Raw genomic sequence first — 10311 nt, 5'->3', positions numbered from 1 at the left:
TTAAATCAACACAGTGCCATTCAAGCCAGGTCTCCTGCCATGCAGTTTAAGTTCTCCAGCCCTCCCGGAGGCAGACACCACAGAAGGGTAAGCAATCAGGCCGTCAGTTTATGTCTTTTTCAGACTGCAGGTGATACCTTCTCCTAAACTGCTGGAAGTCAGGAGACTGAGAAATTGGTAGTGGGGATAGTACAAAGACAGAGAGAGAGAGAGACAGTCTTGGAAGGAACCCTGGGGGACTATTAATTCCCAGCAGTAGAGGGCATCATGGCTCTTGAGCATCCCAGCTAGGAGCCTGTTTACTCTTGAAAGCTTCATTTTACCTTGTGGACTGAGAATTACTCTACAAACAAGAGATCCCTCAGCACACAGCAGTACTTCCCCGTTCCATGAAACAGGACACCCTGCTGCCACCCAGAAGGTGCTGACTGGGAACAGGACACAAAAGAAATGGAACCTTGCCCTGGGTAGCTGGATGAACTGGCAATGGAGGGAACGGAAGGAGCAAGGGTGACTCAAGCCAAGTGGTAGAGAAGGAACAGCAAAGGGAGCCAGGCCGGGCCAGCCCAAGACCGAAAACGCAAACAGCAGCTCCCCATCTGGCACTACAACAGGGGACACAGCTCCCATTTTTCAATGACGCTCACACAGGAAAGCATCTCGGTCCGTTGCTGTTCCTCTCCCATCTCACATGCCACCCTTAATAGCAGCCTCAAATCCACTTTCTTCACAAGATGCTGTGCCAGGTAAAAGCAGAGGGACAGACAGGGGAGGCAGCGGCAGACAGAAGGGCTCACCTGGAGAAACAGGGAAGGGAGACAGAAGGAAAGGAACTGGTGGCAGGTGGACTCGGATGGAACAGCTACATGAAAGAGCCACTGCAAGCTCTCTTCATCAGCCCAGCCATGGGTGCTCCGACTCATCGCACTCCTGCCTGGGAAAAGGATAATTGCACCAATGTTTTCGGGGACGGGGGGGGGGGGGGACTCACAACAAGCAATGCTTAAGAGCTGGGAAAGATTTTTATTCCAGCCAGTGACAGACAACACCATACACAGGACCAGAGCCGAGCATCAAAAGGGCGGGAACAAAAGCCAATATTCTCTCTCACACACACTGACTACGCTGGTAGGAAAAATATCCCAACTCCGAGCCGCCAGGCAGTGAAGTACTTCCAGTTCTGCTAACGTGAGGGTCCACAGCAGACGTTCAAGGATCGGCGTCCAGTTTCCCGGTGTGGTAGTCAGGTGGGGTGTATTTCCCTTCCTTTATCAGCTTCTTTCTCTGATCTAGAATCGCTCTCATCCGTTGCATCTGCCAGGGCGAGAGGAACAGAAGAAGAGTGGAAGGAGAATTTGGATGCTCTCTTGCCAGCCCTGACTGGGCTGAGCAGGCCAGGCTTTTATTTACAAACATCGGGTGCCTTTCTGCTCCTGACACAACGTCGTTTTAACAACCCTCAGTACAAACTCACTCCCTAGTTTTCAAAATTCACCTGTGGATTGCGCTGCAGACTTGTGCAAGTAGCACATGCACGTGCACACATGCCGCCCCCCCCCCCCCGCTTAAAAAGGGAGCATCAGCGGGGCATCTGTTCCTGCGCATCACAGGAGACAAAGGAAGATACAGCCCCTCTGACTATTGTGGAGGAGGAGGAATGCCATCAAATGCAGATTTTCTCCCCTGTATATGATAAAAGTGGATTTGCCGAAATCCCCTCTTGTACACAAGCTCTCAAAGTTCGAGGGCCCCTGCTGTCCTCCTTTGCTACCTGAGTAGCAGAAAAGAGGGAGATATACAAAGAAATATTAAATGAAAGATCCTATGCTGCTGGTTGGGACTAAAAGTCTGCAATGGTTAGTAATGCTGCTCTGATTCGTGCATGGTTCTGATGCCAAGTTTCCTTATTTCACAGACATTTGTCAAGGTCTGATGAGAGCTGGGGGCAGGGGGGGAGCAAGAGCAAATTCTGACAGCAAGCAGCCCTTTATTGGCAACCCCCCCCACCCCAGTCCTGTCCACTTCTACTTGCCAGTAAATGAACATGACCTGCCAGGCTCATGCTTAGCCAGCCAAGATGCTCAATCTGTCCTCTCAGACCTAGGAGGCGGGCGTTTGGATGTCTCCTTTGATTACAACAGTCCCTGAATATGTGTGTGAAGCGGAAAGGGAAGAGAGAAGGAGTGACAATTTGATACAGCACCACTTGGACATGTGAAGGCAACCAAGAAGGGCCAGAACAATACAATTGGAAGATGACAAGAAGCAACTGGTGGCTCAGCATGAATATTTGTCCCAAAAGATATCCAGACAAACCCAACTTACTTTACAAAAGATAAAGCCTAGGGAAGGCCGCCCGAGTCCCCAAGAAAGGGACAGCTGAACAGCATCAATCACAAAACCACCAGCATGACTACCTGATGTAAGGCAGAAGCAACTGATGGCCTGCCCCCTTCATCCTACCCAAAAGCAGCCTGCAGAATCCTAATTTCTGCACACCCAGGGGAGAGCTTGTAAGCAGTAATGCCACAGAGGAGGCGTGGCCTCTTAAAGCCAAGCCAATGACCCAATCACTAAAGGCTGCTTAAGAAAATGCTATAGAGAACAACTTGAGCAGTCACCATATAACAGAATCAGGTGTGCACTTCTAGGCTGGCTGCATCCTAGAGGAGAGGTACAGGCAAGTTAGCCCAGTGATCAAGCAGAAATCCATCGAGGGGACCATTCCCATTTTATGCCTGAGATGTGTCGCAACGGGATCTGTGCTCCAGATATAAACATGGGCAACTGCTTACCATCTCGTGAAGATTAAAGATCAGATCAGCCCTTGGTTTTAGCTGCGAGTACTCATGTTTTTGTGGGGCACCACAGTTATAACATAGGAGAAGGGGGATATTGGAACATAAAAGAAACTCAGGAAAACAAGTAGAGCTTTCTAACACCGAGGAAGCCGCCATCTAATACAAACCTGTTGTGCCTGCGGTTTTATAAAAGGAATGCAATTTGAGCATTGTTACCTAAAACTAAGGGATGGCGCATATGTCATTTCCGAAAAATAAACAATTTAAACAGTCAAGAAATTTATTTTTTTGGACTCATCATGCCTGCACTCAGCATTATGCCTAATATGCTATGCTTATTCAGATTTCTATCATCTTAGTTCATGGCTTCCTAGATGTCCCTTCATACTGATTGCATTGACTTACACTGTGTAATGTGTTTCAAGGCTCAGCGATAAAAGCAGGCTATGAGTATAATAAATATAATTATAGTGCATCCTTTCAGATTATATAAATGCTCTCTTCTGGGTTTTATAACAACATGTTTGATGGTTTTAACCACTATTAGTATGCTCGTCTGTTTGGAAAATACCCCAAACAAACAGAAAATATTGCATTTAAATTGCCTTGATTTAAACCAACCCCCTCTTTGCCCAAAACTGTTCACATTTCGCCCTTCCTCAAAGAAGCACAGGGTGGGATCCAAGGTTTCTCAGCTCTTCTATTTTCCTCTTTGAGATCGGTTTGGGCAAGAGAGGTTGCCCAGTGAGCTTCACGGTGGAGTGGAAATTTGAACTTGCATCTCCTCTGGGCCTCAGCCAATATATTTATTTTTGCTTCATTTATGCCACACCTTTCTCCCTAATAGGGACCAAGGTAGCTTACATAATTCTCCTCTCCCTCATTATATCCTCACAACAATCTCATGATGTAGTTTAAGCTGCGAGCGTGTGACTGGCCCCAGCTCATCCAGCAAGTTTCCATGGCAGAGTGGGGATTCCAACCCAGTTCTTCCATATCCTAGTCCAACACTCTGCACTGTGTTGGGCAGTATGCCACCCATGCCACCCGTCTTCAGGTACTCTCTTCCAAGCCCCCTGTGGGAAACGGCTCTTACTAAAGGTGCCCCCTGGGTCCTCTCTTACCATTTTGACCCTACTGAGGCATTCCGTGAGGTCGTCCTTCTCCAGTTTGCACTCAGTCTTGGCTCGAGTGTACCCGATGCCATCGGCGCATTCCAGCCACTCTTTTTCAAAGGCGTGGCATAGGGAAGCCCGCTGGTTGGGCTGCTTGGTGGTCTGGATGCTGAACCATCTGTCGATGTCAATACCCAGCTTGTCCTGGAGATCCAGGACCGGCATGGCTGAGGGGAAGAGAAAAGCAAGAGTGGGAACTGCAATTCCGTGGGCAGATATGCAGGGTAAGTGCAGAGGCTGCAAGGAAAGTGAAGGGAAGAATGATTAAGCATTTCAGTGGGGGTAAGGGGAATCCATGGCACCAAAGATCTTGCTTGCATATGGGGGGAGTAATGATAAATGATCCTGATGACACAGATCCCCTCCTCCCGTCAGCCAAGGAACAAAACTTTCTCGCGCCCCACCCCAAACCATGACATAGCAAAATGAGGCACCTTTGTACCATGGAGAATTTACGCAGTTGGCTCAATCAGACTTCGGCAAGGAATTCCCCCCATCCCATCAGAGAGAAATGAGCCATATGCCACCACCAGAACCCCAGTTGCCACAGCCAGTTCAGCCTCACTGGAAACAAAGTTATTCCTTTCTTGTCTCTTTAAAGACTATTCTTCTTCAGGTCTCTCTGAGGTGCCTACTTTTGGGGAAGCTTTGCCTACCATAGTCATTCAAACCCAGGCAGGAGTCTCCCTACCTTCTCTTTGTTCATCAGTACATGTGTGCCAGGTTAATATTTGTGGATGCAGAGGGATCACCGCACCCCCACCAAAGTTAACTTTACTTACATTTGAGGACAGCAATTACAAAAAGGAAGAGAAAGCAGGTCAGCAAACACAGTTTAGCAAATTAAAGTCTCAGATAACCTATTCCCTAGTCAGTCAGGCTGAAAACACTGCAAGTCTTCTATCTACCTGGGAAGGCATTCACAGGCTGCACTTTAATCATCTCTCCCAAGGCAGAGCAATAGGGTTCGTCTGCTACAGCAAGTACAAAATAAAAGTCCTCCAGCACTTTAAAGATGAGCAACAGCACAAGATTGTATGGTCACATGGTCACAATAGTGTCTGCTGCCAATAACTTGGCATCTTTAAGGTGCCACTCTCCTCTGGTTTTCTCTTCCAGGTTTTCTTCCAAGTTCATTACCAATCGGATACAGAGTCCCTTCACATAGCAACAGGGAGTGTCTCCCTCCTCAGGACCAGAATCCAACAAAACCTGTCAATACAATTCTCACTGAAACAAAAAAGTGAATCTGAATCACACCCTACCTACTTACTCCACCTCTGTTATTCGAAGCCAGTAGGAGCTGCAAAAGATGGGAACTGATCCTGTATGGGGGCTGGGGGATCAGGGACAGAGAGGAGAGACAAAGAGGGCTTAGATCACTCCTTTTGTTATGCTGTTCTCACACATCCTTTTAACAGGGGTCAAAGCCTCAACACCCCCAATACAGGAAAACCAGCAATTCATCATGTTTTTTAGCTCACATTCACTGAGCAGGGTTGGGGGGGGGGTGCTGGTGGAGGTGGGACGCCATAAGAACCACATGGCTCCAGCCTAAATACACAGTCACGAACTCAAAAGAGCTTCCCTCCTGGATGATTTTGCCTAGACTCAGACTCTTGTTTTAAACCACACAGGATAGCTACACATGCTGCATTTGTACACAAGCGCAATACCGACAGAGGCTGTGCATCTCCAGTGTTCAATCTACGGGCATGCCATCTGCTTTGCATCGACTTCAGCCCAACAGTTTTGAGAGGCAGGAGAACGAGGTGGTCGAAGGAGCAGAAGGGACCGTAACAGACGACAGCTTCTAAAAAGCTTCCCCCCCCCCCCTTTTTGCTTCTCGTTTTCTACTTGCAAATATTTTCCTCTTTTTAAAATTAATGGAAAGCCATTCCAAAACGGGATCCTCCGCCTAATTAGCTTGGCTCATTCTGCTTTCCCCAACAGGAGGGAAACAGCACTTAAACTAGACGCTGACTAAGCCCTCCACCTTTAAACAGCAGCCCGCCAGATACCCACCAAGTGCGAAGGCAACCTCCCGCCCATGCTCATTGCTGAGATAGACTGCTTCTGCACACAGAGGCTCTACTTCCCTATAGCGGAGACAGCTGCTGTTACAGGGCTGTTTCGGGGGCAGACTAGCTGCTGGTCTCAGGGCCCCACCCTCCAACGAGGGCAATTAAAAACCCCGTTTAATCCCCGCCTCACCTGTTCCGTCTCTCCTTGCCCTTGCAGGCTTTTTACGACATCGCTGCCGTCACACGAACCACTTGCTTTTACGACACTCGAATCGCTCCTGCGCGACTGAGAGATGAGGGTAGGAGAGAAAGGCTGTCGAGACGAGGTGGTCGCCCTCTAGCGGGCGAGAGGAAGCAGCGCCACCGCCCTCGCGGAGTCTGCGCATTGGATTCTTTTGTCTCCACCAGGCGCCCTCTGCAGGACAGAGGCAGGAACGGCAACCGGAGCAGTCGTTTTGATTTGATTGATGGAATCTAGAATGCGCGCTGCGACCGATTTTGACATCTGCCTATGTCGGGAGTGAACTTGGCAGAGGATCTTTTTATGCCAGAGCTGTATGGTCTCTTGCTGGCAGACCATGATGTGATTAAAATCTGTCCCTTTCCACAAGGTTTTAGACGGAAACAAAGGTAGACAGCATTTTCTGGACTTGCACCAAGGTGTAATTGTATAGGAAGATGAGACATTTGCAGATCTCTCCCCCAACAAAAACATTACAAGTGATAGGTGACAGCTTAATTCCCTCTGCTTTGGTAAGCCAACCCCTTTCTAAAATCACACAACTGTGACTTTTTATCTGGAAGTCCACAGTGGGACTCATTCCAAAGCAAATATGCACTCCAACAGGTTTGGGAAGCGGGTAGAATTGCCAACTTTCCCCCAGCAAGGCTCCTGTACCTTTAGAATCTGTGCAACTGGAAGAAAATTAATAGCTGACGCTTTTCACAGCATGCAACCATAACAATGGGACACGTTCATTTGCTGGGATCTTTACTGGTGAGTGGAGTAGCAAAAGTAATTTGCTCCAGATCACAGTGGTAGGATTGCCAACCAACTAGAATAACAACTGCCTTGGTCTGTAATAGGGTTTTCAGGGTATAAACATTCAGATGAAGCATTTTTTATCACATTGAAATAAATATTTTTGCTAATGTCTGCATGTCAAGCAGCCGTGAAAGAAATGTCAAAAGCGTCTGTTGAAAAGTTGGCAATTCTGTCCTTCGTGCTCCAGAACAAAGTATGGAGTAGTTAGTCTTCAGCCAGAATCACTACACCAACCAATGCAGAAAGTTAGTTTTAAAAAATGCTGTGTGGAAATGGGCAGCTGTCACTCCCATAGCAACTGCATAACATCTCCAATTGGATGTTTTGCTTTGCCTTTGCTCCCTTACAACAGCACTGTTTTTGGACTCATCCATGTGATGTTGTTCTCTATTCATCCTACTTCTGTGTCTCCCCTCCCCTGCTTTGCTACCATCTCTTCCAAACTTGGTTCAGTACCATCTTTTGAGGAAAACTGCAGTCCTTTGGATGCTATGTGGATGGGAAGGGCATCTGCATCAACACATCTCCCTTGCTTCCCCTTCGTAACAGACTGATCTGTGATTTTCTTGTAAAGATACAGGGTGAACATTTTCCCTTATAATTCTGCAACAAAAAGGGATAGACTTTTTTTTAAAAAGTTAAGCTGGGAAGTAGTACATTCTTGCAACAGATTCTTATAATGCTATAGTGATTTGTCAATTGTTTCTTTGAAAAGCCTCCCAGTTTTGAGGGGTGGGGTGGGAATGACAGCCACAGGGAGTTGAAAGGAGAAAAGTGTGGGGAAAACAAGAGCTACAGGAAGACTCATCTCCATGTGTAAGCAGCTCCAAATGCCACTGAAGGGCTGTTGATGGGGGTGAACAGTGGCAAAAGACCTTTGATCTGTTCTATACCATCTTCTTCTGTTCTAATCATAAGCCCATGCTCTTATTTCTACCAATAATAAAGGTGCACCCACACAATTCCCTCAGCAATTGGATAGGGAAAGCATGGGCAGGGGGCTCCGTGTGCTTGGTCATATGCAGCATGGCAACTCCCCAGATCTCAATCAGAGTCTGGCATGTCAGACTTCGGAACATGGCCCCTTTACTGGCAAGTGGAGGAGCACAGCAGCCTGTAAGTGACATTATACAGCTTAGAAAAGGACACACATTGAAGGCGTTTAACCAGGGCTGCATCCGCAGGAAGGTGCAAAGAATGCCTAAACACCATCCACGCACAAACACTGCCATTTTCCCTGGTGAGCCATGCTGTAGCAGCACATCACAGCTCAGCAGGAAAAGGGAAAATAGCCCTTTAAAGAGCTAAAAAAGGGAAAGGAATGACGCACAGCTGCAACTTGCCCTAACCGTTTTGAGACTGGAGCTCAGCTCTGCCACATCTCTCCCTCCCAGTGTCGAAACAGACACTCCCCTGTAGCCACTCTGAAGATTCCCCTTTAACCTAGTCAAAAAACATGTTTTTTTCTCCAGTTTTAAAGGGGAAAGCCTCAAGAAAGCCTCCAATCACACTCAGAATGAGCGCACAGTCACATGAACGTTCTTCTTTCATGGGGGTAGTGAGGGCTTCCTCCTTTAGATGCAGGGTAAAATCCTGGTGTGAAAGCAACCCAGATTCAACAAAAAGCGTTCAGGCTTCCTGCAGAGATCTAGGTGGCAACGTTCAAATGGCTCATTTCCTTTTGAAAACGGTATTCGGAACATCAGATCCATGCGCATCTGTAATCAAGGGGATGCTGTGTATGGAAACGGCGCCAGATATTTGCCAACAGCTGGGTTGCCTGGGTTGCCACCTTTTCTTCCTGGCAGAGCTGCTGCATCTCTAACAGCAGCATGTCAGGTTGAAATTCACCTCCCCACCCCACCCAGCCTTAGAAATGCAGTGATGGGAAAGGGGTGCCTGTAGATTTCTATTCCTTACACAGGTGTTGAAGGCCCCATCATACAAGAGATACATAAGGCAACTCAGGGGGCTTTTCTAAAGGATACTACTTGACAGCCAGGTCTGTATTTGTTGCCAAAACCTCCCAAGATTTCTAGGCTCCTCCAGAACCAGTTCTGGGTGGAGGGAATCAGCTGCCACTGTGCATTGTTCTGTTCAGGTCCAACGGTGTCCTGTGCTTTGATGTCCTCTCCTGGTTTTTTTAGAGCTCAGCTCATTCAACAAACCGTGGCGTTCCACAGAATATGGTCACAAGTCGAGCAGTCCTCATCTCAGATGCAGACGGTCCAAGTTCTCCTCTCAATGGGCAGCAGCCTCTTGGCAGCTTATGACTCACCCAGCTCAGCTCAACACATCCATCGTCCTATTGACTACATTGACTAAGACTGTGTGTTCTGCCTTGGGTCTCCGTGAGAAAAGCGAACTATGAATAAAAAGGAAAAGGCAGTCCCCTGTGCGAGCACCGAGTCATTACTGACCCATGGGGGGACGTCGCATCACGACGTTTTCTTGGCAGACTTTTGTTACGGGGTGGTTTGCCATTGCCTTCCCCGGTCATCTACACTTTACCCCCAGGAAACTGGGTACTCATTTTACCGACTTCGGAAGGAATGAAGGCTGAGTCAACCTTGAGCTGGATATCTGAACGCGGCTTCCGCCAGGATCAAACTCAGGTCATGAGCAGAGCTTGGGCCGCAGTACTGCGGCTTACCATACAGTAAGTAAATAAATAAATAGTGGCCTGCGGGCAGGCAGCCCCAGAGGGCTTATGACATCCCCAACAGGCAACTTCATTTATTTATTTTTACTTACGTCATTTATACCCCACTTTTCTGCCCAATGGAGACCCAAAGTGGCTTAGATAGTTCTTTCCTCCATTTTGCCCTCACAACAACCATGTGAGGTAGTTTAGCCTGAGAATGTGTGACTGGCCCAGGGTCACCTGGCAGAAAGGGGATTCGAACCTGGGTCTCCTAGATTCTAGTCTGATGCTCTAACCACCACACCGGCTCTCATGAGGCTGGTGGACTGCAAGCAAGCGCAAAAAATACCGTTTGGGGAGGGACTCAGGTAAGAAGATGCACTGATAAGGACTTCTCTGGAAACAATTGAAGCAAGTGCCATAGAAAATGCATTTTTAAAAAAGCAAGCTTCCCCCCAAAGCAAGAGATCTCAGTCAGGCGAGTCACTCACCCAAGCCACCTTGGAGGTCTCCAGAGGAGCCCAAGACTGTGGACTGACCCCCAACCCCCAGTTCGAGGAGGGGTCCTTGGCCCGTGCAGGATGGCAGCAAGGCAGTCACGATCCTCTGCAGACTGTCCCTT

General features: G+C 48.0%; 1 protein-coding gene across 3 annotated transcripts; it reads right to left on the bottom strand.

Moving 5' to 3' along the window:
* Positions 1–1003: 1003 nt before the first annotated feature.
* Positions 1004–6278, bottom strand: NDUFS5 (NADH:ubiquinone oxidoreductase subunit S5). Of its 3 annotated transcripts, none has more exons than XM_054998741.1 (4): positions 6191–6278; positions 5250–5312; positions 3926–4143; positions 1004–1314 (listed from the first exon to the last, which is right to left on the bottom strand). In XM_054998741.1, exons 3-4 carry the CDS (start codon positions 4139–4141, stop codon positions 1210–1212), a joined length of 321 nt encoding a protein of 106 aa, XP_054854716.1. In that variant the 5' UTR covers positions 4142–4143; positions 5250–5312; positions 6191–6278; the 3' UTR covers positions 1004–1209. The 3 variants fall into 3 exon arrangements, with proteins under 3 accessions (XP_054854716.1, XP_054854714.1, XP_054854715.1); XM_054998739.1 differs by having other exon boundaries at positions 5242–5312; positions 6191–6276; XM_054998740.1 differs by lacking the exon at positions 5250–5312 and having other exon boundaries at positions 6191–6264.
* Between the last annotated feature and the right edge of the window lie 4033 nt (positions 6279–10311).

The sequence above is a fragment of the Eublepharis macularius genome, chromosome 15 (genome assembly GCF_028583425.1).
Source record: "Eublepharis macularius isolate TG4126 chromosome 15, MPM_Emac_v1.0, whole genome shotgun sequence".
NCBI classification, from domain to species: Eukaryota; Metazoa; Chordata; class Lepidosauria; order Squamata; family Eublepharidae; genus Eublepharis; species Eublepharis macularius.
Note: the sequence above shows the minus strand (reverse complement) of the source record. Positions and strands in the feature narration are given on the sequence as shown.

What these genes read in the sequence shown, in the direction of transcription:
- NDUFS5 (XM_054998741.1), bottom strand. Translation starts at nt 4,141, where the DNA reads ATGCCGGTCCTGGATCTCCAGGACAAGCTGGGTATTGACATCGACAGA. An exon ending in GCCTCAGTAGGGTCAAAATG is followed by an intron (nt 1,315 to 3,925) that starts GTAAGAGAGGAC and finishes TCGCCCTGGCAG; the next exon opens with ATGCAACGGATGAGAGCGAT.